Raw genomic sequence first — 25,978 nt, forward strand, 5'->3', positions numbered from 1 at the left:
CCTTGCTCTGGCCGGGGAGCAAGAGCTGTTAACTGGAGGTGAGAGGGAGACCAGGCTGGGGACCCATTGGCCTCTGTGGACACCCAAACAAGGCCCATACCCGGGAGATAGTCAGCACGCTACTGATGTGACCCACTCAGGAAAGGAGATGTGCACTCAGTACTCGTGGGCCAGTGGGGAGGTGGAGGGTCCTGCCTGGGGCGCATGGAGGCATCAGCACCAAAAATATGTAAAATTGAAGAAAATAGTGGAGCCATGGTAAAAATAAAATACTTAAAGATATGATAACATGATAGCTAAAAGGGAGTGAGGTGGCCGTTTGGCAGACAGACAGGGCTATGGGTTGTGCATGGAGCTGTCATTGCAAAGACAGTGAGACCTGGTGTCCCCATGTGAGTGCTCACCTGGGAGAGGAACACACACACTGACAGTCATATAGCGAGGGCTGGGCCACCATACAGAGCACAGCAGGAGCTGATGTGGCCTAGAAGGTCAGGGAGGTGTCGCAGGGGAGGCGGGTGGCAGGGAGGCAGAGACTTGGTTGCTGACCCTGATGGTCCCACAGCAGGGGCTAAGGACAGTTCCCTTAGAAAAGGAAAAGGGACATGGAGCTGCTCTCACAGCTCAGTGTCCCTGGAGGCATATGGCTCTCACTGATCGTCCAGTGGGCCCACAAACTGACCTGGGAAGGGAAAGGCATCACTGTATCACCCAGCATCTGCTCCCTGCTCAATGAGGGCCTTGTGGGAAGCAGTGTGGCGGTGGCCTCCTGCCTGCTAGGTGATCAGCATGTGGGAGAGTACTGGGGAAGGCAGAGGTGGAGCATACTATGGCCTTGGGCCTGCAGCCCCAAGAACAAACCCCAGGCTCCTGTGTGTACCCAATGGGCTCAGGGCAGAGCACACTCAGAAGGGGCTGGACCTGAGGAGGGCTCTCTCCTCTGCTGGGCTGGAGGGGCAGCACAGCCTGGGGAAGGTCCTTAGAGCTAATGGACCCAGACCTGGCTCTGCCACCCTGTACCCCAAGAGGAGTCATAGTCCTGACCCTGCCAGCCCCTGATGTGGGGCTGCTACTCTGCTGCTGCACTGCAGCCCTTTTGCCCACCAGGCTAATGGATTGCTTGCTCAGGAACTGGCTAAAGTTAACCCCACTCATGGGTAAGTAGGAGCCATGTGGCCAGGAAGGAAATGTCCCTTCATTGGCAGATGGTCCACCTGCTCCAGAAAGGGGCCACCCTGTGAAGGAGGGCCTTGCTCTGTGGGCAAGCCCAAAGTGTAGACTTGGTGCCTCCTGATGTGGCCACCCACTGATACCCGGCCATTCAGAATCTTCCAGCAGATGGGTGGAATGGAAAAGAATGAATGGAAACAGAGCAGGTGGCTGGGGGACGTGGCACGGGTAGAACCTGATGTGGCAGGGCACCCAGGCAAAGATGACATTACTCCAGGAAAATCCCCAGCAGGTGTAACAGAAGCCCACTCATCCCCACCGAGAGGACAGAGAGAGGTGCACGTGCAGCAGTTAAGGACTGAACTGTATCACCCCAGTTCAGATGCTGAGCCCTATCCCTCCTTATCACTGCACCTGGAAATAGCCCCAAATGGGGACCCTGATCCTCAAGAACTGTGTGAGGTAGCCAACCTTTGCTGCTTTAAGATGCCAAATTTTGTAGCAATATGTTACAAAGGAACAAATGACTAAAGTAAAAGAAAAACTGAAGATGCGAAAAGAAAAAGCTTTTTAGTCATGAAAAATACAGTATTTGAACTGAAAAACCCACTGGATGAGAAAGTAGATTAGATCTTTCAGAAAGAAAGGCCAGCAAAATTAAAGACAGCAGCAGAAACCACACCTATAGCAGAAAGGAAAAGATGAAGAGAAAGAGGAACAGAGCCACACTAACCAACAAGATAATGCCACGTGACTAAAAATATGTAATATTGAAGTTCCAGAAAAAAGCGGAGCCACACTGAAGATATGACAGCCAAAATTTCCCAAATTTGATAAACCATAAACCCACAAATTTAAGCAGCTCAAGAAACCACAGCAAGACAAACACAAAGAAATTCTGAAATGAGCCACAGGAAGAAAGACATGTTGCATACAAGGGACAAAGACAGATCTATCTCGAATCTATAAAGAACTTAAAAAAATCAGACCTCCCAAATTCAAAGACCCAATCCAAAAATGGGCATCTGAAATGAACAGACATTTCTCACACAAAGAAGTAGAAATGGCAAATAAACATATGAAAAAATGTTCAACAACACTGGTCATTCGAGAGATGCAAATGAAAACGCTGAAATTCCACCTCACCCCAGAAAGAATGGCTGCTATCATGAAGTCAACCAATAACAAATGCTGGCGGGGCTGTGGGGAAAGAAGAACACTGCTCCACTGCTGGTGGGAGTGTAGACTGGTGCAACCACTGTGGAAATCAGTATGGAGAGACCTCAAAGAACTAGGACTAGAGGTCCCAGTTGACCCAGCTATTCCCCTGCTGGGTATCTTCCCAAAAGAATTAAAAGAATCATACCACAGTGATATATGTGCACCCATGTTCATAGCAGCACAGTTTGTAATAGCTAAAGCTTGGAAACAGCCCTAGTGTCCAACAACTGGAGACTGGGTAAAGAAAATGTGTTTTTTTTTCTAAAATGGAGTACTACTCAGCCATCAAAAATGAGAAATTAGAGACATTTATTGCTAAATGGATGCACAATGAGGCGATACTCTTATGTGAAATAAATAGGACACACATGTATAAATACCGAATGGTTCCTCTAGTGTGAGAAACTGAAAGTGTAAATAAGGACTGAAAGGTATAATAGATAATGTGAAATAGGAAGAAAAGGGGCAAAGGGGGAAGGGAAGTGGGAGAGGTAGGGGAAAGAAAGGAATGGAATTAATATGAGAAAATGAAAAAAAGGAAACAAAGTCTTTGTAAATAGGGAGGGATGGAGGGGTTGAACGGAGGGCAGGGGAATGGGGAAAAAAAATAAGAACCAAGAGAGTATGTAAAGGTGCATATCTCCAATGATGAATGTCATTATATTGTACACCTAAAATGTACCAATAAAAGGATATACAAAAAAAAAAGAAAAAAGAAATGCTAGCGGAATCCTTGTTGGAGACCTCATAAACCAGAAAACAAGACAGACAATGAGAAGATGCTAAAAGATAAAAGGACTGTCAATACAATAAAACCCAATAAAAACAGAGACAAAACAAAAGATGCTTTCACACAAAGAAGAGCTGGGGAAACTTGTTGGTAGCCAACATGCAATATAAGAAACATTAAAGAAGTTTTTAATGCAAAAGGAAAGCGATACCAGATGGAAGTCTGAATCAACACAGAGCGAAAGTGCCAGAGACAGTCAGTGTGTGTGTACATTTGGAAGGCTTTTTGGATTCATTTAAATTAGAGCGCTAATGATCCTTTAAAGTAAAAGAATAATATAAAAGCCTAATAAAAATTATACAAACATGTGGCATAAAACTAGAAAAGTTCCATTGCTCTTTTTTTATATATCAAGTAGTACAGTATCGCTCGAAGGTAGCTGGTGACGTACGGTAAACCTGGGCAGGGATCAGCAAACCTCTGGCCCGTGGCCAGCCTTTGTGACAGTCTTCCCTAAACATGGCTGAGGGTGGCTGTTTATGCAGCACCTGCAGCTGCACCCAGAAAGGTGGGTGGGTGGAGCCACAGGTGGCCCGTGTGCTGGGCAGCCCCAGCCAGCTGGCCTTGCTTCCCTTGCTCCTACAACCTCTGCAAGAAGTGTCCCACACGCTATCCTGCCCTCCTGGGACAGTCTTGAAGTGGGTGTGGGTTTTTGCTGTGCGGAAAACTTGAGGGCAGGGAGGGCTCATCTCATTTCGAGCTAAGCGTTCACTCCACCAGACATTTCAAATCACCACTGTGGCCCCTGTGACCACAGATTTTTTTGCAAGGGGTGGCACTGTGGACTGAACCCACAGCCTTCACATTCAGCCAAATCCTACATCTCCTTTTTGAAAACAAGTTCTTGATAAGTCATTGAATTGCCCAGGCCGGGCTCAACCTTGCAATCCTCCTGCTTCAGTCTTCCAGAGTGCTGGGATTTCAGTCATGTGCCACCATGCCTGGCCACAGATTCTTTCTTAGAAACTCTCCAGTGGGTTCTCACTGCCCTCAGGATAAAGAGTCAACTTTCATCCCAGGTAGAAGGCCTGGGACTCCCAGCCCTGCCTACTCCCACCTTTCCTTTGATCACCTTCCTCCCAAAGGCCCTGAGGCTCAGATCCACAGCCTTGTTTCAGTCTGGAGACACGTGGCTTCCTGGACTCCAGAGCCTCTGGACAGCTGCTGAAACAGAAACCAGCTCTTTCCATTGCACTGTGTTGCCCCTTACGTGGGGGCTGCTGTTATCTAGCACACCTTTAAGGTCATCCTTCATTTGTGCCAAGAAAACATCACCTCCTGAACACCTCCTGCAGCCGAGAACTTGGCACTCACCAGGAACCAAATCAGCCCATTCTTCATCCATTGGTGCCAATTCTCACCTGAGATTGGCAACCTCTCTGTCCTGTGGTGAAGGACCCCAGCAAGCCGGCTTCCAACAGAGGGCCCAGGGTGGCAACATACCCCACCTGACTCCAACATCCTTGAAATTCCAGGGCCTCTAAGCCTAGCCAACTTTGCCAAGGAAATGAGACAGCATACATTCTGAGCAATTCCATGTGAAACTCTGGTGGACTCAAAAAGGCAAATTCAAATTAAAGCATCTATGTAGATCTCACAGTCACAGCAGGAGACTGGAAGGCTCTAGGAGCTGGTTTTGCCAAAGGAGCCTGTGAATGAGCCTGATTGCCTGTGGGGAGGAGAGAGGCTTCCTCCTCCCAATCTCACTGTCTTTGTGCCTGCCTGCTGGGGAAAGCTGAGGTAGCTCGGCCAGTTAACCACCTCCTGGTAGAACTCCTGTGATGCATCCCCAGCTGGCCATCGTTCCCCCTGAGGACAGCACACCACTGGGTGCCCTTCCCATCACTGGGGCACCATCAAGGACCAATGTCCATGACCTCTTCCTGCTCTGAGCCTGGGGCTCTGATCCTGGGAGGTACTGAGGTCCAGACTCTGGCAGTGCCCTCTCCCTGGGATGTCTACATGGAGAACCAGAGGTTTTGATGGACACCCACCCTGTCATAAGTGACTCCAGCTCTGGTCCTTTTTCAGGAGGAGCAGCATCTACAGAACCAGTGATGTGCATCATTAGGCCTCTGCCTGTAACATTGGGCCCGTCTTGGGCAGTGGGTCCTGGCTGGCTTGCTGCTCAGGTGCCTCTGGCTTCCCACATGCACTTCAACACCACAGTGAGGGACAGCTCCCAGATGTGTGAGCTCCCACTGCCTGAAGCAGAACTGCCAGGAGCAAGGTTCTCCCTGGTCGTGCCTCGAAATGGGTGACGTGGCCCAGGTGCTGGCTTGACAGCGCGGTGGGTAAGGCTGAAGGCCAGGGCTGTGAAATGTCTGCCTGTCTTGATGGCCCACCCTTATCTCTTATTCAATCCACACAGCTCCGCCTCAGGGTTCCAGGACTCAACACCAGGGCCTACGTACAGCATTCCCCTTCTGTGTGACAGACAGGACAGTCAGCCCTGAGGAATTGTTCCCTCACCTAAAGAATGGATGGATGAGGCCAGAGGAGGTCTCTGAGGGCCCCGGATTATCGGTGAAGAAGTAGCAGTAGACAGGAAGGTAGAGACCTGTGAGTGAATCTGACACATGAGGTCAAGCGGGCACTTCCTGGACCCTTTGGGCAGCCAGGCCACACCCACCTGAGTGGAGCCTGGCTGGAGGCTGCCAGATGGGCCACACAACTTACTCCTCCCTTGATTGCTTGATTCCCAGAGCTGCCTTCCTGGGGAGACCCAGGCCAGGGATTAAGTGCTCAACCAGGACATGGGGACAATAAGGACTGGGAGATGTAAACCTGGGGCATCCAGATCGCTTGGCTGGGCTCCACCCAGAGCAGCTGGTGGGCTGGAAAGCAAGAGTGGAGGGATGAGAGGCATTTCTAGCTGCATGGTTCTGTTTGCTGTTCACCTCGTGCCCATGCCTATCTGGCATGGGCAGATGTTGGGAGGTCGTCCTGGACTCTAGCAGCTGCTGGTACTCATGAGGAATAGTACTGGGCTCTGTCTGTCCCCTGGACAGTCCCTTCGCTCTGCTTCTCAGCCAGGTCCCAAACATCACCAAATCTACAAGCCAGCCAGAGTGTGGCCTGGCTAGGGCCAGGGCAGAGGCAAGGTGAGGCAGGTCAACAGGGGAGCATATGCTCAGTGCCAGAAAGGGACCAGTTTTGGGTCTGACCTGAGGACAGGGCCATGGGGCAGAGTAAACTGTAACAAGACCCTGGGCCTCTGTGCCCAGCTTGTCCCTCTGCATGTCCCACAAGACAGAGCAATGAGGGTGTCCTGCATGCCTCAGACAGAATGTAGGGATATGGGCAGGGTGCAGAGGCCATGAGTGTTCTGCAGAGTGGATGGAGCTGGCTGGGTCTCCCTGACTGGAAGAGCCAAGCCCTCAGAGCCTGTGGAGCCATTCCAGTCGGGGCCAGGGGCCACAGAGTATGAAAACGACCAAGCAGGATATAGCCATACTAGAAGGCACATGCCTATGGTAAGCACACTTCCCAACAACCTGAATGCCTGTCACCTCCACCAGACCTCACACAAGGGCCTGAGCCATAGCAGGATGGGGAGAGGGGCCTGGACATTGTAGCCTGAGACATGAGGATCCCAGCCTTGGGCTCGCCCTGACAACAGGGATGCCCCACATGTGGAGAGAGATTCTGGGGGCAAACTCTTATCTGCCCACTGCCCCCACCCACAACATGAAGTCGGGGGCAGCTGAGGCATCCCTTTCTCAGGCCTTCTGTTCTCAGTCTGTTGCCATGCAGCCTTTGGGGGAAGGTGAAGGGCCCATCACTGAGGCTTTGAAGTTCCCGCCTGCAGCCTGAGTACCAAGCGAAGGTCAGGTGGGCTCGGATGGGGGAAGAGTCCAGCTGACTGAACTGTGGGGCATCCGAAGGCCATACAGGAGCTGTCCCCAAGAGGGGGACTAAGGGGCAGGCTACCACAGCTCCTGCTTTCTTTTGTTTTTAATGCGTGGTATTTTATTTAAACACACATATACAATGACAAAGGAAAACACTATAGAATTCAGCACAATGGTCTCATGCATTGGTAGGACAGGCAGACATTCACTGTACAGAATGAAACTGGGTGGAAAATAGGAAAAGCCTGGAGAGCAAGTTTCATTTCCCATCACCACATAGAAGGGTCTTCAAGCCTAGTTCTGGGGACATTTTCTGTGCTTTCTCTCATTAAAAGGTCTGAAATCAGCATCTCAGGGCTAGATCGTTTTCCATATCTCTGCCTGGTGATGAGGTTCATGTAGTGTCAAAACACCGAGTAGTATCTGGCCATGTCTTCCGCCAGTGCGTCCTCGCCGGGGTTGTCTGGCTTGGAGGGGTTCACTTTGGCCAGTGCACCCAAGCACACCAGCAGGGACAGGGCGAGGGGCAGTCCGGACAGACCCAGTCGGCTGCTACCTAGCATCGTGGCTGGAGAGCAGGTGTCGCTGGGCGGCAGGTGCTCAGCGGCAGGGCGTGCCTCTCCGAGGGATGAGAGCGCACTGCCGGGGTACCCACAGCTCCCGCTTTCTGAATGGTTCTTTCAGAGCCTGTTCTCTTGCCAAAGACATTCAGCAGGTGTAGGTTTTCCAGCGTGCGCCCAGCGCACTTGCTGTGGGGCTGCTGTGCATCGCTGGCCTATTTCCACTCACATACTTGCCCCTCCCTGGTAGTTCTGGTGCTAGTGTGAGGTGTGCGGGAGAAGCTGGCCAACTCCTCACCTGACCTCCATAGCACGGGAGGGGTCTATCAGCTTCTGGAGGAGTAAAGTGATTGGAATCACTGGACTGGCACTAAGGAGGGTGCAGGGCTGAGGTAGTGCCTGTTCCTCATGTCAGTCCAAAGCGTAGATGAGCAGGGGGCTAACTGAGCCCTTGACCCCTGGGTAAGGCTCCCAAAGGTGGGCTGGCTTTGGGAATTCCTGCTTAAGGGCCACCAGGGCACCCTTGGCACATAAACCCTGAGAAAAGTGATAGTTACACTGTGAGCCAAATCTCGTGGGGTGCTGAATCACACACACATCCTGATTAATGCCACCTCATGTGGCCAGAGAGGAGCAAGAGGCTTAGCCCAAAAGCCTCAGTGCTGCTACCTCAGGCCCCCTCACTATGGTGAGGTCTTCCCAGGCTCTAGAAAGCATCCATGATTGTCACCATTTACCACAGATGCACTACCAGTGAGGGGCTAGGCCGGCCATGCCGGGTGCATTTATGGAGTGACATCTGTATACATGTGATCTTCCCCCAATTGCCTGGCAACCTGTGGCAGATGTTTCCACAGTCCTGCATTCCAACTCTGGGACCTCAGGCACAATGCTGAGACACACCAGGCACTGCTCTGCCTCTGTGTCCTGTCTGTGTGGCTCCAGCCCCTCCACTCCCTAACCTCTAGTCCTGAGTGGACCTTGTAGGCTTTCACCTACGCTGACCCATGGGGTGGTCCTAGGCATCAGAGAAGGGGGCCACAGGGTCAGTTATGAGTTGTAGCTACTATGTGGCCTTGGCCTGAGTGGCATCTACTATGTGGCACTGCTTACTATCATCATGGGTGACACTCTGACAGGACATGTTCCTTGTGGGGCAAGGGGAGAGGCAGGGTCCTGGAGCACCACCAGGAGTGAGATGCCTGGGAAGTTCCTACTGCATGGTGAGCTTCCAAGCTCAGCACCCCTTGATGGTGGTGGATAGCCAGCACAGCCCTCCTCCAGGCCTGGTGCAGGCCAGCCTTTCCAAGGGAACTCAGATGGTGGGATCTGCCTCTTTTGGAGGGTGCGGAGTGGGCAGGATGCCAGGCTCCCACCGGGCTGAGCTGGAGCCGAGATCTCTTTCCTTTCCCCCAAATGGCAGACCCTGGGCAATAGCTCCTTCCACCCACTCGGCAACAGAGGCTGGGTCCCGGCTGGGAAGGGAAGTGGAGCATGTGGGCCTGAGCAGCAAACCCTCAATTATCCCAGCACACATCTGCAGAACCTGCTCGACTGGAAACAGGGCACAGCTATTTCTAACTCTGCCTCAGACCTCTTCCTGCCTTTAAATTCATTCCTGGGAAAATAAAACAGAAATGGCTAGGGGGCTGTGGTTTGGTGTGACTTTTCTGGTTCCTTACTGGATCCCATCATATGAACCCAGGTGTCCCAGCCCTGTGGGGCTGGGACAAGGCCCTGGGCCCCAGAGGTCAGTCTGCCACCTGTCTGACTCTCATTCCCCACTCTGGGCATGCTGCTCGCTGAACCCAGGGCCTCACACCCGCTAGACAGGTGCTCTACCACGGAACTGCATGCCCAGCCCTTTTAAAATATTTAATTTTGAGATAGGGTCTTGTTAGGTTCACCAAGTAGGCCTTGAATTTGTGATTCTCTTGCTTGAGCCCCCCATCCGCACCCCATATCTGAAATTACAGGCTCGCACCACTACAGACAGCATCCATCTCTCCCCTCCATCTGTATCCAACAGGTCTTGGGAACGCCCTCTGCACAAGTGGGGCTCCTACTGGAAACAATGCCTGCCATTAATGCACAGGCCGCGTCCCTCCTGCCACTGAGCTTACTATTTCCCAGGGCATAAAGCGATCAAAGACGACAGAGGGGATAGGGCAGAACCAGGTCTGGTGTCCTGGTGAGAGAGTTCCAGCAGAAGGCTTGACATTCCCGAACTCCTCTCAGTACCTGAGTGGGATGATTTCCAAAGGCCGCCAGCCCACAGTTCTGACCAGAGAAACATCAGCCCATAGAGGGGCCTACAAAGACCGTGACTCTAAGCCTCTCCTAGGGCCCCGCACTCCTTGCCAATGGATGCACCACTGTGGAGCTCTGCAGGGGCAGAGCAGCAGACAGGACCTGGTGCCAGCAGAGGCCGTGTAGAATCAGGAGCGTCTGTGGGCTGAGGCCGAGTCAGCCTCCAGAGTGTCACCACCAACTGGAGCCACTGCTGGTCCTATGGGGCCAGGGCCCAGGCTTTCACCAAGTGCAGCAGAATATCATCTCCTCCAAGCCTTGAGGATAAGCCTGGACTCACCCCGACAGAAGGGGAGACAGAAGTGTGGTGGCTTGGCCAGTATCTGCAGGCTTAAGATGCTAGATGGCACTGCCAGAGTGGGATTCCCGCAGGCCCCACATCTGCACAGGTGCACTAGGGCAAAGAGAGGTGGCACGGGCAGCCCCAGGAGGTAGGGTGGGCAGAGGCCAGATGGCAGCAGGTTCGGCCAAGAGTGGAGGCTCTGGAGGAAAATAGCCAACACCCAGCAGCAGGAGAGACAATCTCCTGGTTCTGGCCAGGCTGCCACGCAGATAAGTGGGACATGAGCACTGAGCAGGCAAGAGACAGCAGCCCAGCCAGCTGCTCCGTGGCCACCTCAGGCCTCACTGTGGGGTCACAGCTGCCCCTGGAATCAAACAGTGCAAATCACTGGGCTGGCAGGAGGGACATAGGGCTGCTGAGACCGGTTACAACATCTGGCTCCCCACCCAAGGTCACAGGACACAGCCCCTTTCCAGGCCACTACAATGACACCTAGTCCCTCACTGGGGCACCATGGCGACACACAACCCCTCACCAGGCTACCATGGTGACACACGACACCTCACTTGGACCAACCACTGTATCCTGAACTTGTGCACATTCTGTGGCAAGACACAGGCCAGGCATGACGGAGGCGCCACTGCAACTGTGTTGTTCTAAAGCAAGCTCAAGACAGCTATGGCTCTGGGCTGCACTGCTCACCAGCCATCTTGACACTGAGGCACTGGCTGCGTCCAGCCCTGGAAAGGTTGGGTTCGTGGAAGAGGACACCCACGTGTCAAACTGCCACGGGAAGCACCCATCAATATAGCCATGAGTTCCCCCTCATCCCGCGAGCTATGTGAGGCCAGGTCAGCCTCCTACTCTCACCCTCCCTGTGTGCCCTGTGGAGGCTGGGCCATACATGGGGCCAGCCAGGCAGCGCACACAGTGGGCTTCACAGGCAGCTAGAAGGTCCTCAGGTGGGCCAGAGGGGAGCTGGTGGGATCCTCAGACGGCGAGGACTAACACTGAGTGGGAGCAAGGTGGACAGGGCAATGGGGCTGGCACTCACATATATTCCTCCCTGTCCCTGGCCTCAAAATGCTAGCAGTGGCACCTTTGGAAGCAGGAGCCTGAGTGAACAGTTCTTTTCTTTTGGGATTTCTGTATCTTCAACAACCTATAATACAAAACATTTTGGAATGTTTCCCCAAGGTCTCCCTGGAGGCAGTTTTTGTAAGATCACAATCACTTTAGCCAAGGAATGTGTACGAATCCACTGAAATATGCCTCATAATTTATAAACATTGCGGCAATAGTGACATACTCAATAGTACCATTTGTAAGTGCATCTATATTTGCCTAATCTTAAAAAAAAGGAACTTCTACAGTACATTAAGCTAAATACCCATCAGCGATCCTGAGTTATTCAGAAGTACATAGAATTATACAAAAGTGAAGAAATACATTTCTGATCGCTTATTTAATGTAAGACTTTGAGTATTTGAATATTTATTTACTCAAGAGGTTGGTGAGTTTCAAGATGCATAAAAATGTACAAATGTGACCTGAGATGTCTAGGAAATCTGGGAGGTGAGCTGTGAAATGAGGAGACAGTGGGACTGAGCCTGAGGCATGGCTCTGGCCACAGAGGTGGAGCACTGCACAGTATGACGACTGATAGATGCATGAGGGTGAGCTGAGCAAGTTGCTGGCCTGAACGAGGCAAACATAGGAACAACACTTTATATTCAGATTTCCACTCGAAATACTTAGGGCACACAGAGGACAGCTTCAGGATAAAAAGTTCGCTCCTGAACACAGAGATGGGCAGAGCAGCTGGCTGTGGTGGTTCAGATGGCCTGGCCACACCGTGGTGATCCTGACCTCCCGCAGATACTGCTGGCTCAGCCCTTCCTGACAGCCACACGCTGCACTGGGACCACAGCATCATCCCCAGGTCAGTGATGGACAAACTTTTGTCACTTGAGATTTCTAGTTGGCTGACGCGCATGTGGGACCACCACCCTGTCAATGTAGTAACATTCCTGCTTTTTGCTGCTGGAGCTGCTTGGAACTCTGGAAGCCCCAGGCACACCACGTCCCAGCAGGCCAGGCCCTCCCATGGCAGAGAGGACCTAGTCAGGGAATCCTTAGCGCACCTCATTACAGACTGGCACTGAGCACATAACTCATACAGGAGCCAAGCATGGCTGCTGTAGACTCAGCCAATGGACAAGTGGCCCCTTCAGCCCAACTGGCTTTCCTTTTCCCTTCCTGTGGGCCACGCCACACATTGCCCTCTGGCCAAGGTCTAGCAGCTTTGAAGGTACCTATTTCACCCCTCACACAACTACTTTAGTCCTCTGGGACACCACTGCCTTGGGACAAAGTGATATGCTCTCAGTGTCTCCAACCACAGGGGGAGCCCAGATGGAGACATGCAGAGGCTTGATGCCAAAAAAGGAAGGGAGAGGTCCAAGCTGAATGGCCAGGTGGAGACGGCCCCCATGGTCAGCAGACCCTGAGGTGACAAGCATGTCCTCCCTATCCTGTTACACCACATCTGGTGATGTGAGGGCAAACAGTCTGCTTTCTCCCAGATGGGAAGGGACAGTCTGTGCACAGCCAGGCTGTGGGGTGGGGCCTACCTTGAAGATGAGGCAGTCGTTCTTGTGCTCAGCATACTGGGAGGTCAGCCGGTACTGGCTTTCAGCGGTGATGTCGATCTGGTAGCCCGTCAGAGTGTAGCAGACCTTTCGGAACTCCTGGATCTTGGTCTGGAACACTTCCTTGAGCCGCTGGTTCTTCAGCTCGGCACTTTCCACCTGCTTCCGAAGCTCTGCCGGGAAAAGTAGAGGGGGCATGAGCAGCTAGCCTGGGCAACCTGAGGAGGAACAGGGACAAAGCAGGGTCAGGTGGCAAGGACAGCCATGTCCTAACCCCAGTCACTCCCACCTGGAGACGAGGAAGGCCAGTGCCACATCAGCAAGTCCCAATCTGTGCACACAGAAGAGTCAGGCGGGCTGATAAGCAGGTCTGACCTTCTGGTGGCAGTGATAATAAAGCTACTCTATTAACGACAGCAACTCTAAAGAAAGCAGTGACTCTGAAAGACAGATGCTGGAGTCAGATACCTGGACTCCAGATTCTATCCCTGGCTTGGAGCCTTCAGGCCTGTTCTCAGTTGGAGAAATGATATCGGCCAATGGGCACTGCTACTCCTAGTCACCCTGGGAAGCTCCAGGGGTGGCCAAGACTTGGGGTGCACATGCCCAGGAGAGAATGTTCTGGAGAGGAAGTACTAAAAGCCTGGGTATATAACTAAAGACCTGAATCTGCCATGCAGCCCCAGAGATTCTGACGTTTGCAGGCCCTCCATGATCCAGCCCTTGCAGGGAAGCAGTAAGGAGGACAAGAAGCTGTCTGGCCACTGTGGATTATTTACTGCGGGGGTCACCTGCCTGCCACCTCCATAGCAAGGCCATTAGTGAGGGGGTCTCTCCTTGAAGCAGGGTCTGGGTGGGTCCTACAGCTAAGCTGTGGGATGACAGCCATCTCTGCCTGGTCCCCTTCCCCCATGTGTCTCTAAGCGGACCATTTGAGGCAGATGCAACCCCACTCCCCACTCCACCCGCCATGGTTTACAGTCACCTAGGGAGACACCAGCTGCGGAAAGCCACCACAAGGACACACAGTTCCATGAATCTCTTGCCCAAGGTGCCTTCTGAGTAATTAAACCTTGATTTATCCCTCTGTTAATTACTGAGCTTAGCTCCACTTATACATGAATGGAGCCATCTCCTGAGCTGGCACCTTCTGGAGGTCTACTCTGGAGCTCAGGATAGGAGCCCTGGCCTGGCCAGGCCTCAGTGTGAGTTGGGCCACACCAGCTTCCTGCTGCCGTGACAAGGGCCATGCTGAATCAAGGCCGTGGCAGCCTGCTCCCAGTGGGCCAAGGGAGGGAAAGTGCGTATCAGCATGGTGTGCGGCTGGGGGCACAGAGCATGCTCCTGAGCAGTCTGACCCCGGGCAGTGCCCAGGAGAGGCGGCCCTGGGTCAGAATGAGCCTGAGGACCAAGGACTTCATTGACCAGGCCAATCCTGGAGGCCTCCAGCCCCTGCCCAGAGGAGTGTGAGAGAAAAGGTGGGAGTCCGAGCACCCATAGAGGTGTTAAGAAGCATGAGCTCGCGCCCCAGGGCCCAGGGGCAGGTTAATGGGGCTTGCGTGGTCTGGGTGGCTTCCTGGAGGTGAGTGGGCATGGGGAGCCTCCTTCCAGGAGAGGTGAGTGGAAACCAGAAGCCCTTAGATGACTGAGGAAAACAGAGATCCAGGAGCTCCGGATTCCCATCCAGGGTGACACAGGCCCCCAAGCCACATGCACACACTCATTTCACTGCCACATGTCGGTGATGCAGGACCAGTGGCTCAGAGTGCAATGGCCTGGCTGTGGACACAAAGGCTCAGACAGGGCTGTCACTCTCCTCACTGCCTCTTGGGGATCCAACCCACAGCTCTGAGTTCTAAGCCCTCTGAGTTCTTCGAGACCCATATTCTGAGCCCAGCATCCTGGTGCCAGGACCTACAGGGGAAGTGGCCTGACAAAAACCATCCTGTCGGCAGAGGGGTCATGAGGCACCATGCACCATGGCCCTGCCCTCACTGCTTCTCCATTCATCATGCATGTGGAGGCCTGGTGGACACTGTGTCCACAGCTGAGAGCTCCTCAATAGGATATGAGCTTGCAGCTCTTGATGAATGGAGGAATCAGACTATGAAATCAAAAGGTTAATTGGCAGCTCTGACCCCAATATTCTTCCCTGTGTCCCTCAGCCAATCCTCCCTAAGATGGAGCCGTCAGCAGGAGGGAGAATTCACTGACCACATTCCAGGGGTGATATTTCAGCCCTGTCAGGGGCTGTGTGGCCTTTAATCTATCTCTGACATCCAATGGGAAAAATTAAATCTTGGTGATAAATGTAGCTTGACCTTGGAGAAGGTAAAGGCCCCTTCTGTGTAGCTCACAGGACCCAGAAGCGGGTGGGGTGCAGGTCTTCTCCAGCCTCATACACACTCCCACAGCCCTTGGTGTGCAGCCGGGAGGGAGAAGGTGCTGCTGCACTGCTCCTGGGTGCTTGGGCACTGGCCACATGCCTGGCACCTGTGGCCTGCAGCTACACATGAGGGGGGCCCATCACCCTTGACAGCTTGGAGGGAAGCCACTTCCCCAGGGAAGAGGGGCCAGCCCACCTCAGCAAAGAGGGTCCAGAGAAGGAAGCCAGAACAGTCACTTGATTTGGGGCCTGGAAGGTCAATGTTCTGACCTCTCAGTCATTCTTGTAGTTCAATGGCTTACATAAATGTGAATGAATAATTCACCGGTGGTTTGGATTCAATGAATAAAAGATGGGTTTCCAGCTTCAGAAGTGTCACTGCTGTCTTCTTGGTGACTCTCACAGGGCCTCCAAATGTGGGTGCTGGGCTGGACTCCTTATGGGCCCAGAAGCAGAAGCCCAGAGGGCCCAGAGTCTACCATGACCCCACTGCCAAGGTCTTGCATACAGTGACAACACATATGCAGGCAGAGCTGGCAGAGTGGCCTGGATGGCCATCAGGGTCTGCTGAAAGCCAGAGGGCTCTGGGCCCCCAACCTCAGGCTTGTCTGCCCCATGTGTGTCTGAGGCAGCTTGCTGTGTAGAAGATGTTAGGGCGGACACTGAGACCAAGACCCAGGCACTGGCACTGACAGCCTCATTCTGGGAAGGCTTCCTCCCAGCCCCAGGCCCCTGAGGCCCTCGAGCCCTGGCCACTACCTCCACCCTGTTGCTGGCTTCTCCTGCCCTTGAATCCTGAGCAGCAGCCATGATGATGAGGGGAAACTGCCAGAGACTGTTGTCCTCCTTCTGTCCTAGGTGTGCCTACCCTGTGCATCCACGCCAAGCACCTCAGGGTCTCTACATCCTCCAGGGAGGGCTGGCTGCTCCCTCCCTTTCCACTGCCCTCTGCAGGGACAGCCCTGGTTCTGAGTGGCTCTCAGCAAGTCCTGATGAGGACAGCAGAGGAAGGAGCGTGGTGGCCATAGGAGCGTGGTCGCTCATCCAGGACCCACAGCTAGGCAAGAGGGTGCCGGTAGCTGTGCAGGACTGGCTGGGCTGCCAGAAGACCCTGGGTAGCTCCTGACTGCCCTGGCATGTGAGCTATGCTGCCTCTACTATCCTAGCCCAACAGCTGGCCCCTCCTGGGATGGCAAAAGGAAGCTGAGGAAGTTCCATGGGGAAGACACAGGACAGAAATAACCCGCACTCTGTCAGACACAGGCCAGCAGGGGAGAGTACTCCTGTCCGAAAGCAAAATGTTGAGATAAAGAAGCATTTACAGGCTCAAGTCTCTGGGGATCCCGCATAGCTCGAAACTTGGAGAATGGCTGGTACCAGTGGGCAGATGGGGGACATGCAAGGCAAATGCAAACACAGAGGAGAGCCGAGAGCAGATAGGAGATGGTTATAGCTCACAGGATCCCATAGCCAGAGAAAGCGAGCTGGCAGAAGGGCAGGAGAAGGGTGGGATGGGGAAGGCTGCTCCACTGCAGCATTGGGTGTCCCAGCAGCAGGACCTCCGGCTTTCGTCACAACCATGGGGCTGCTGGTCGCTGTGCCCTAGGAGGAGAGGAAGCTCAGCCGTTCTCCCTGGTGGTGGGGAATGGGTGAAAAGACATGCAGAAAGCCTTCCAGAGATGACAGCAGCTCCCGGGGGTGCCTGGGACTGCTGCCTTCTGTCTGTTCTGGGGTCCAAGGAAGGACAGACCCAGTGGACCACAGCAGCCAGGCTAGGTGAAGTCATGGGTGTTAGTGGCATGGGGTTCTAGGGCTGGGCTGCACTTTGCTGCCCACTGTGCAGCACTGCCCTGTCCCAGGTGCCCTCCTTTTGCTTTTGTTCTTTCCTCTCTTCCTGACTGCCATGAGGAGAGACGTTTTGTTCTACCACACCCTTCCGCCATGATGTTCTGCCTCACCACAGACTTAAAGCAATGGAGTTAGCTCACCGTGGACTGCAACCTCTGAAACTGTGAGCCAAATGAATTCTTTCTTTAAGCTGTTCTTCTCAGATATTTCATGAGTCACAAACAGCTGACTCACACAATGCCCATGGCCCTGAACTGGCTGAGGGCCATGCCACCTTTCTCCCTGCACCCATCCTGAGAAGGTCCCTATGCAACATCCTCCCTGCTTGTCGGCCCTGACCTCAGGTGGACATTACAAGCAGGAAGCCCAAATGATGACCCATCCTCCACACACTGACCACCTCAAGACACTTTTGAAATGTCCTTGAGATGGAGCCATTTTTGTTTTAGAAAAGTGAATAAAATCCACTTAACCAAAGCTAGAATTTTCAGGCTTTGAAAAAGCAACAAATAATGCACCATCAAAAAAAGCAGCCCTCTAGCCTCCAGCTTGGCTGTGCGTGCAGGCAGAGCAGGCGCAGGCTGAGTCTGCTCAGTCTGGCTCACTCTGCCCACTTGGCGACCAGGAGACCCAAGCAGCGAGGACCCCCTGGCACGCCTACCAGCCTCCAGCTTAGCCGCGCAGATGCCTGCAACAACAGCACATTCCCCCCACCCCCCGCCTCTTGGCTGTTCAGCTACTTGGATCCACACTACAGAGGCACAGGGGGGCATAAAGACCACTGTCCTGAGCTGCAGAAGTGAACAACAGAGAGAGGGCCTCTCTCAGGATCCCTGATGAAAACTGAAGCCCACTGGAAAAGTGAAGAGAATCTCTTAAAGACACACCAGACCACTGTGCTTGGTAGGTTGGAGGGATCATCACCTCCCATTGGAACCGGGACTATCTTCAGGGGAAAGGCAACTGGAACCTGCGGTAGAACGTGGAAGAGTTCAACCCTGCAGGAGGTCACAGAGCTCAACTTGGGACTTGCAGCCAGAAATCTGCCTGAATCTCATGAGTCTGTGACTGGCTTACTGAGACTCATTGACTTATAACTGCACACTGCTGACCATGTTATCTATTGTGATGGCAGATACATACCCTGAAGGAGGCCCTTCATTTTTATCTTTTATTTGTTATTTTCAAAATTACCACTATTTTTTTTTGCTCTTATTTTTAATTTTTTTCTTATTTGCTACTCTTTTAAAAAAATTTTTCTTTTTTCTTTCTTTTCTCTTTTCTTTCTCTCTCTCTCTCTGTATCACTCCCTTGCTGTCCCACATTGTTCTTCATCTCCCTTTGTGTTCCTGTTCTACCCCTAATTCGTATTTCTTCTTTATCTTTCTTTTCTTCTCTTTCCTTCTCTTGCCTGTGTCCTCTGGCCTCACTGCTAACCTTCCCCTATCCTTCTACCTACCTATCCCTCCCTCCCCAGCACCTTCTAACTCCCCATCCTGAAGGGTAAAGTTGCTATACTGAAGAGTTTATTCACTATAAACATATGTTGGGTTGGTCCTCGATTTTGATTTAATTCACACAGTTAAAGGTGATAGATTAATAACTACCACAAACTGTCATTTTCTAAGAGGTACTTGATACTATCGTGTTGCTGATTGTATTACTTGGGCTAAGGTGTTGTGATTGATCTAATCAGTTGTCCTTCGTATAATGAAAATGAGACAGCCATTAGAGACTCAAAACCTAAAGACCAGCTCTATCTGGAAGACACCTCTGAGAAGCAACCATTCCATAAGTGTTCTAAATACATCAACAAAGATACTTACAATAAACAACTTCAAAGTATCAACCCAGGAACTAAACCAAGGACAGTACCAAAAACAAAAATGAGAAAACATTTAAGTAAGGTACAAACTCAGACTTCCACCTCACAAAAGCGAAATTCTGGGGGAAACAAGGTGGAGAAGTCTGATAATCAATCACCTGGATACCCTGAACTGATAGCACAGGGAGTAACAAAACAGATGCATGAGGCTCTAGAAAAATTCAAAGCAGAAATAATTTCCCAGATAACTACAGAGATGGTGAGCAGAGTGAAAGACATAATCAGAGGTTCTAGAACAGAAACAGATAAAAAAATAGATGAACTCAGAAACATGCTGGAAGCCATGAAGGCCCAGTATAAGAAAGAAATGGAAACCATGATCGCCCAATATAAGAAAGAAATGGAATCCATGAAACAGATTCAAACAGATATTCAGGAGATTAAAAACTCCACTGTTGCAAGCACAAGGACCCGAGTTCAATCCCCGGTACAAAAAATCAAAAACAAATGAACAAAAAAACTCCACTGAAAGCATGCAGAGCAGATTAAGGGAATCTGAAGATAGAATATCAGATATAGAAGACAGGATTGTGGTGAAGGACCATGAAAACAGAGATCTCTTCAAAATAGTAAGGGACCACGAGACATCAATCCAGCAGCTCCTAGATGATGCGAAGAATAACATAAGACTGATAGGAGTCCACGAAAAACAGGAGAAAGTACAATTGACATAAAAAAACTGTTCACAGAAGTAATAGTAGAAAACTTCCCAGACAGAGGTGGAGAATTGGACATACAGATAAGTGAGGCATATAGAACTCTAACTAGCCATGATCAAAAAAAATCTATGCCTAGACACATAATAGTCAAGATCCCAGAAACCCAACAGAAGAACAAAATCCTACAGCAGTTAGAGAAAAGAAACAAATCACTTACAAAGGAAAGCCCATCAGAATCACGGCAGACTTCTCAACACAAACCCTCAAATCAAGAAGAGCCTGGAGTGCAGTATTTCAAGCCCTAAAACAAAATAACTTCCAACCTAGACTGTTGTATCCTGCAAAATTATCTTTTGAAATCGATGGGGAAATTAGATACTTCGATGACAAAGAACACCTGAGAAATTTCATAAAGCCCAAACCAGCACTCCAGACAACTCTAATCAATATCCTAGAAAAAAAACAATGTAGGTCACAACTCCATGAGGCCCAATAGAGGGAAGCCACCAGGGAAGGTAAGAAACTAAAGGGAAAGGGGGAAAAAATAAGAAATAAAAGAGCCAACAACAGCAAAACATCATAACAAGGATGAGTCAATATCTATCAATTATAACTATCAATGTCAATGGCCTCAATTCACCAATTAAAAGAAATAGACTCACAGAATGGATTAAGAAGCAAAATCCAGCAATATGCTGTATACAAGAAACACACCGAACTCAAAAGGAAATTCATAGACAAAGTAAAAGGATGGAAAACAGTTCTCCACGCCACAGGAACCCAGAAAAAAGCAGGGGTAGCAATCTTATTTGCAGACAAAGTAGATTTCAAACCAAAACTAATTAAGAGAGACAAAGATGGTCACTACATGCTTGTGAAGGGAACAATCCAAGAGGAAGAGATGACAATCCTAAATATATATGCACCAAATACAAATGCCCCCAACTACACAAAACAAATATTAATTCACATGAAAAATCAAATAAGCACTAATACAATTGTAGTGGGGAACTTCAATACCCCACTACCACAAATAGACAGATCATCTAGACAAAAAGTTAACAACGAAATTCTAGAACTGAACCAAGCTATTGAACAAATGGACTTAATAGATGTTTACAGAGTGTTCCACCCCACAAAATCAGAATACACATTCTTTTTGGCTGCACATGGGTCATTCTCCAAAATAGACCACAAGCTAGCTCATAGGACATATCTAAGTAAATGTAAAAGAACTGAAGTTACCCCCTGTATATTATCAGACCATAGTGCAATAAAATTGGAGGTCAATAACATATGAAACCGCAAAATTCCCACAAACACATGGAAATTGAATAACACCCTCCTGCACAACCAATGGGTCACAAAGGAAATTAAAGAAGAAATTAGACAGTTTCTACAAGTAAATGACAATGCCAGTACAACATACAGGAATCTATGGGACACAATGGAAGCAATTTTACACGAGAAATTCATAGCAGTGAATGCCCATATTAGGAAAACAGGGAGAACTCAGATAAATAACCTAATGCAGAACCTCAAGCTCCTAGAAAAAGAAGAGCATAACAAACCCAGAGCTCGTACAAGAGAGTAAATTATAAAGATTAGAGCAAAAATCAATGCAATGGAGACTAAGAGAACGATACAAAAAGTTAATGAATCAAAGAGTTGATTTTTTGAAAGAATAAATAAAATCGATAAACCTTTAGCCAACCTTATCAAAAAAAGGAAAGAAAAGGCTCAAATCCATGCATTTAAGGACGAAAAAGGTGAAGTCACAAAAGACCCAGCAGAAATCCAGAGGATCATCAATACCTACTTTGAGAACTTGTACTCTAATAAAATGGAAAACACAGAAGAAATGGACAGATTCCTAGATAAATACTAATTGCTAAACTTAAATGAAGAAGATACAGAAATTCTAAACACCCCAATTACAATGAGTGAAATTGAAAATGTAATAAAAGTGCTTGCTTTGGCAGCACGTATACTAGAAAATGTAATAAAAAATTTACCAACAAAGAAAAGCCCAGGGCCTGATGGCTTCACTGCTGAATTCTACAAGACATTTAAAGGAGAACTGGGCCAGGGATTTAGCGCAGTGGTTTCACCACCTGCTGTGCAAGTGGAAGGACCCAAGTTCAATCCCCGATACCAAAAAAAAACCCCCCAAAACAAAACAGAAATATCGCTATTACTCTTTAAACTCATCAAGGAAATTGAAAGGGAAGCAAGGCTTCCAAATTCATTCCTGGAAGCAAGTGTTACTTTGATTCCAAAACCAGGGAAAGACCCAACTCAAAAAGAGAACTACAGACCAATCTCCCTAATGAACACAGATGCGAAAATCCTCAAGATACTGGCAAACAGAATACAGAGGGTCATCAAGATCATACACCCTGACCAAGTCAGATTTATCCCAGGGGTGCAAGGATGGTTCAATATTCGTAAACCAATAAATGTAATACACTATATTAACAGAGTCAAGGGCAAAAACCATATGATCATCTCAATAGATGCAGAAAAGGCATTTGACAAAATCCAACACCCATTCATGATTAAAAACCCTACAGAAAATTGGAATAGAAGGTCTTTATCTCAACCTGATTAAGGCTATCTATGAAAAACCAATAGCCAACATACTAAATGGTCAAAAACTGAAAACTTTCATGCTAAAATCAGGAACAAGACAAGGATGCCCACTATCACCACTCCTGTTCAATATAGTTCTGGAAACATTAGCCACAGCAATTAGAAAAGAAAAAGAAATAAAAGGAATAAAGATAGGAAAGGAAGAAGTTAAACTATCATTATTCGCTGATGATATAATGCTTTACACAGAAGACCCAAAAACTTGGCCAAAAGACTTCTAGACCTAATTGACAGATTCAACAGAGTAGCTGGATACAAGGTCAACACTCAAAAAACAATAGCTTTCTTATACACAAGTACCAGACTCACTGAGAGAGAAACTCAGGAAACAATTCCTTTTACAATAGCATGCAAAAGAAATGAAATATCTGGGAATCAATTGAACAAAGGAAGCACAAGACCTCTATAATGAAAACTACAGCACTCTGAAAAAGGAGATTGAGGAGGATATAAGAAAGTGGAAAGACATCCCTTGTTCCTGGGTAGGAAGAACCAATATAGTGAAAATGGCCATACTTCCAAAACTACTATACAGATTTAATGCAATGCCGATTGAAATTCCAACAATAGAACCAGAGAAAACAATCCAAAAATTCATTTGGAACCAGAAGACACCTAGAATAGCAAAAGCAATTCTGGGCAACAGAGATATGGCTGGGGATATCACAATCCCCAACTTGAAACTATACTACAAAGCTACTGTGATAAAAACAGCATGGTACTGGCAAAGAAACAGACCTGAGGATCAGTGGAATAGATTAGAAGATGCAGAAACAACTCCAGACATACTCAGCCACCTCATCTTGACAAAGGAGCCAACCACCCTCATTGGAGGAAAGATAGCCTATTTAATAAATGGTATTGGAAAAACTGGATTTCAACCTGCCAAAGATTAAAACTTGACCCATACCTATCACCATGCACTAAACTAAGATCAAAGTGGATTAAAGATCTAAATATTAAGACAGAAACATTAAACTTGCTGGAAGATAAGTTAGGTAGAACTCTTGAAGACATTGGCATAGGAAAAGACTTTATGAACACAACCTCAGTAGCACGGGAACTAGCACAAAAAATCAACAACTGGGATCTCATCTTATTAAAAAGCTTCTGCACTGCAAGAGAAACCACCAACAGAGCTAAGAGACAACCTACAATGTGGGAAAAATTTTTTAGCAGCTGTACCTCAGACAAAGGGCTACTATCTAGAGTATATAAAGAATTGAAAAAAATCAGATCCCCCAAATTCAAAGACCCAATTCAAAAATGGGCATCTGAAATGAACAGATATTTCTCAGACAAAGAAGTAAAAGCAGCAAATAAATATATGAAAAAACGTTCAACATCACTGATTATTTGAGAGATGCAGCTGGAAACAACACTGAGATTCCACCTCACACCACAAAGAATGGCTGCTACCAAGAAATGAACCAATAACAAATGCTAGCGGGGGTGTGGGGAGAAAGGAACGCTTCTCCACTGTTGGTGGGAGTGCAGACTGGTGCAACCACTGTGGAAATCAGTATGGAGATACCTCAAAGAACTAGGGCTAGAGGTCCCATTTGACCCAGCTATTTCCCTGCTGGGGATCTTCCCCAAAGAATTAAAAGAATCATACCACAGTGATATATGTGCACCCATGTTTATGGCAGCACAGTTAGTAACAGCTAAAGCTTGGAAACAGCCCAAGTGCCCATCAACTGGAAACTGGATAAAGACATGGTTTTTAAATTTTTTTTTATTATTATTATTATTAGTTTTGGTACCGGGGATCGAACTTGGATCCTTGCACTTGCACAGCAGGCTGGGAAACCTTTGAGCTAAATCCCAGGCCCCTAATAACTAGACTTTTTTTTTTGGTACTGGGGATCAAACTCGGGACCTTGCGTTTGTGAGGCAGGTGGCGGCACCACTGGGCTAAATCCCCAGCCCAGATGTGTTTTTTAAAAATAAAATGGAGCACTACTCAGCCATAAAGAATGAGAAACTAGAGACATTTATAGCTAAATAGATGCATATCGAGGCCATACTCTTTTTTTTGGTACCGGGAATTGAACTCGGGTCCTTGCGCTTGCTCAGCAGGTGGCGAAACCACTGAGCTAAATCCCCGGCCCTGAGGCCATACTCTTAAGTGACATAAAGAGGACACACATGTGTAAATACTGAATAGTTTCTGTAGTGTGAGAAACTGAAAGTGTAAATAAGGATTAAAATGATTAAAACGATAATTGATAATTTGAAATATTAAAAGATCCAAAGGTGTAGGTGTGGTGGGAGGGGAAGGGGAAAGGAAAGAAGGGAAAGGAAAAATTATAAGAAAAGAAAAAAAATGGAAACGAAATCTATGTAAATAGGGAAGGGTGGAGGGGATAAAGGGAGCACAGGTAATGGGTGAAAAAATAAGAACCAAGATACATCATGTACAGGTACAAGCACCCAATGATAAATGTAAACGTACTGTATACCTAAAATGTACCAATAAAAGAATTTAAAAAAAACAAAACAAAAAACACAGCCCTCTAAGCCTGAGCTGTGTGTGAGGTGGGTATTTCGAACTTGGCACCTGCAGAAGCTTTGCAGAAGCACTGTGTGGTTAGAAAAGAGTGTGGTCTGCTCTCCCCCACAAATCTGGCTGTGTTCTTTGAAAGCCTATTTGCTATGTTCCTGGTGGTTGAGGTTCCAGGGCTCCTTGGCAAGCGCCGGCCACAGGAAGGGCTGTGGCCTGTGCCCTGTGCCTGGATCTAGTCAGGTGGTCAGAGATGAGGCTGTCTTTACAGGGGTGTGAACCTGGATTCAGAGTGAATGTGCTAGACTGACGTGGGTCAGCAGGCTGGCCTGGTGAGGCCAGCCCTGGGGAATTCCATGGGGGGCTCACCAGAGGCTCCCACACCAAGCCCCACCTGACCTCAGACTGGAGAGGCTGCTGCTTGCCCCCTGGGGTGAGGATGCTCTAGGACACTGGCAGACACAGGACCGTGCTGGCCCGCTTCAGACCCAATGTGGAGCTGCACTTCCAGGCTGAATTATTCATGTCTCACTAACTTCTAAACTATTCCAGTTTTACATTTTTAAATATTTAATAATTAGGCATGAAATATTTATGCAATTTTATTAGCAGCCGTGGGAACCAGGCACGGTGAGGCTGTAGTGGTGAGGTCTGCGCCCTGCTCCTGGCTGTCTACAGTGTGGCAGGGAGAAGCCCTAGTGGGCTGGCCAGTGCCCTCATGGGCCTGCTGTGGGTCCAACGTACCAGGAGGCGGAGCTGTTGTCCCAACATGGCACAGGGCCTTGGAGGCCATCCATCTGTCCCACATCTACACTCTGGGGGACCACTGAGCAGCTGGCAGGTTGACATGTGCAAGGCCCACACCTGTACTAGCCAAGCCACCTTTAAGGCCTTCCCTGGCATCCACCCTGCACAGCATTAGGCAGATGGCCACCACATCCCCAAGTGTAGGCCTTTGTGGTGGGCAACGAACACCCTGCTGGGCAGGCCTCTGCTGCCCTGTGTGGATGGGTCGCCTCAGCTCTGCTGGTGCTGGGCCCCGAGCCTCGACTCCATCACGTGCTGCAGCCCCTGCTGGGCCGGAAATTGCACGTTTTTCCCGAGAGAGGAGATGCTTGCCCTGGAATTACATGCAGATGAGCAGCTCTCTTGCCCACCGCCTGGCTGCCGGCAGACGCCCCCCGGGTAAGCTCTGTGCAGCTT

General features: G+C 49.4%; 1 protein-coding gene and 1 pseudogene across 5 annotated transcripts in view; both read right to left on the minus strand.

Annotated features, from left to right (window-relative positions):
* LOC147822687 (pro-neuropeptide Y pseudogene) overlaps window positions 1-7,598 on the minus strand; it is a 26,641-nt pseudogene extending 19,043 nt beyond the window's left edge.
* The window catches only part of Mad1l1 (mitotic arrest deficient 1 like 1), a 348,970-nt gene that overhangs the window by 44,448 nt on the left and 278,544 nt on the right, over window positions 1-25,978 (minus strand). For 4 of the 5 annotated variants that reach the window (XM_013070590.3, XM_021254641.2, XM_004840361.4 and 1 more), the window contains one exon: window positions 12,822-13,012. In XM_013070590.3, the coding sequence (XP_012926044.2) occupies window positions 12,822-13,012 (191 nt within the window). Of the gene's footprint in view, window positions 12,199-12,821; window positions 13,013-25,978 lie in introns of all 5 variants that reach the window. The other variant, XM_021254640.2, reaches the window with a different exon arrangement.

This window comes from Heterocephalus glaber, unplaced genomic scaffold (assembly GCF_053883595.1).
Source record: "Heterocephalus glaber isolate CG9 unplaced genomic scaffold, H.glaber_assembly_v1.0 deba00001610, whole genome shotgun sequence".
Taxonomy (NCBI): Eukaryota; Metazoa; Chordata; class Mammalia; order Rodentia; family Bathyergidae; genus Heterocephalus; species Heterocephalus glaber.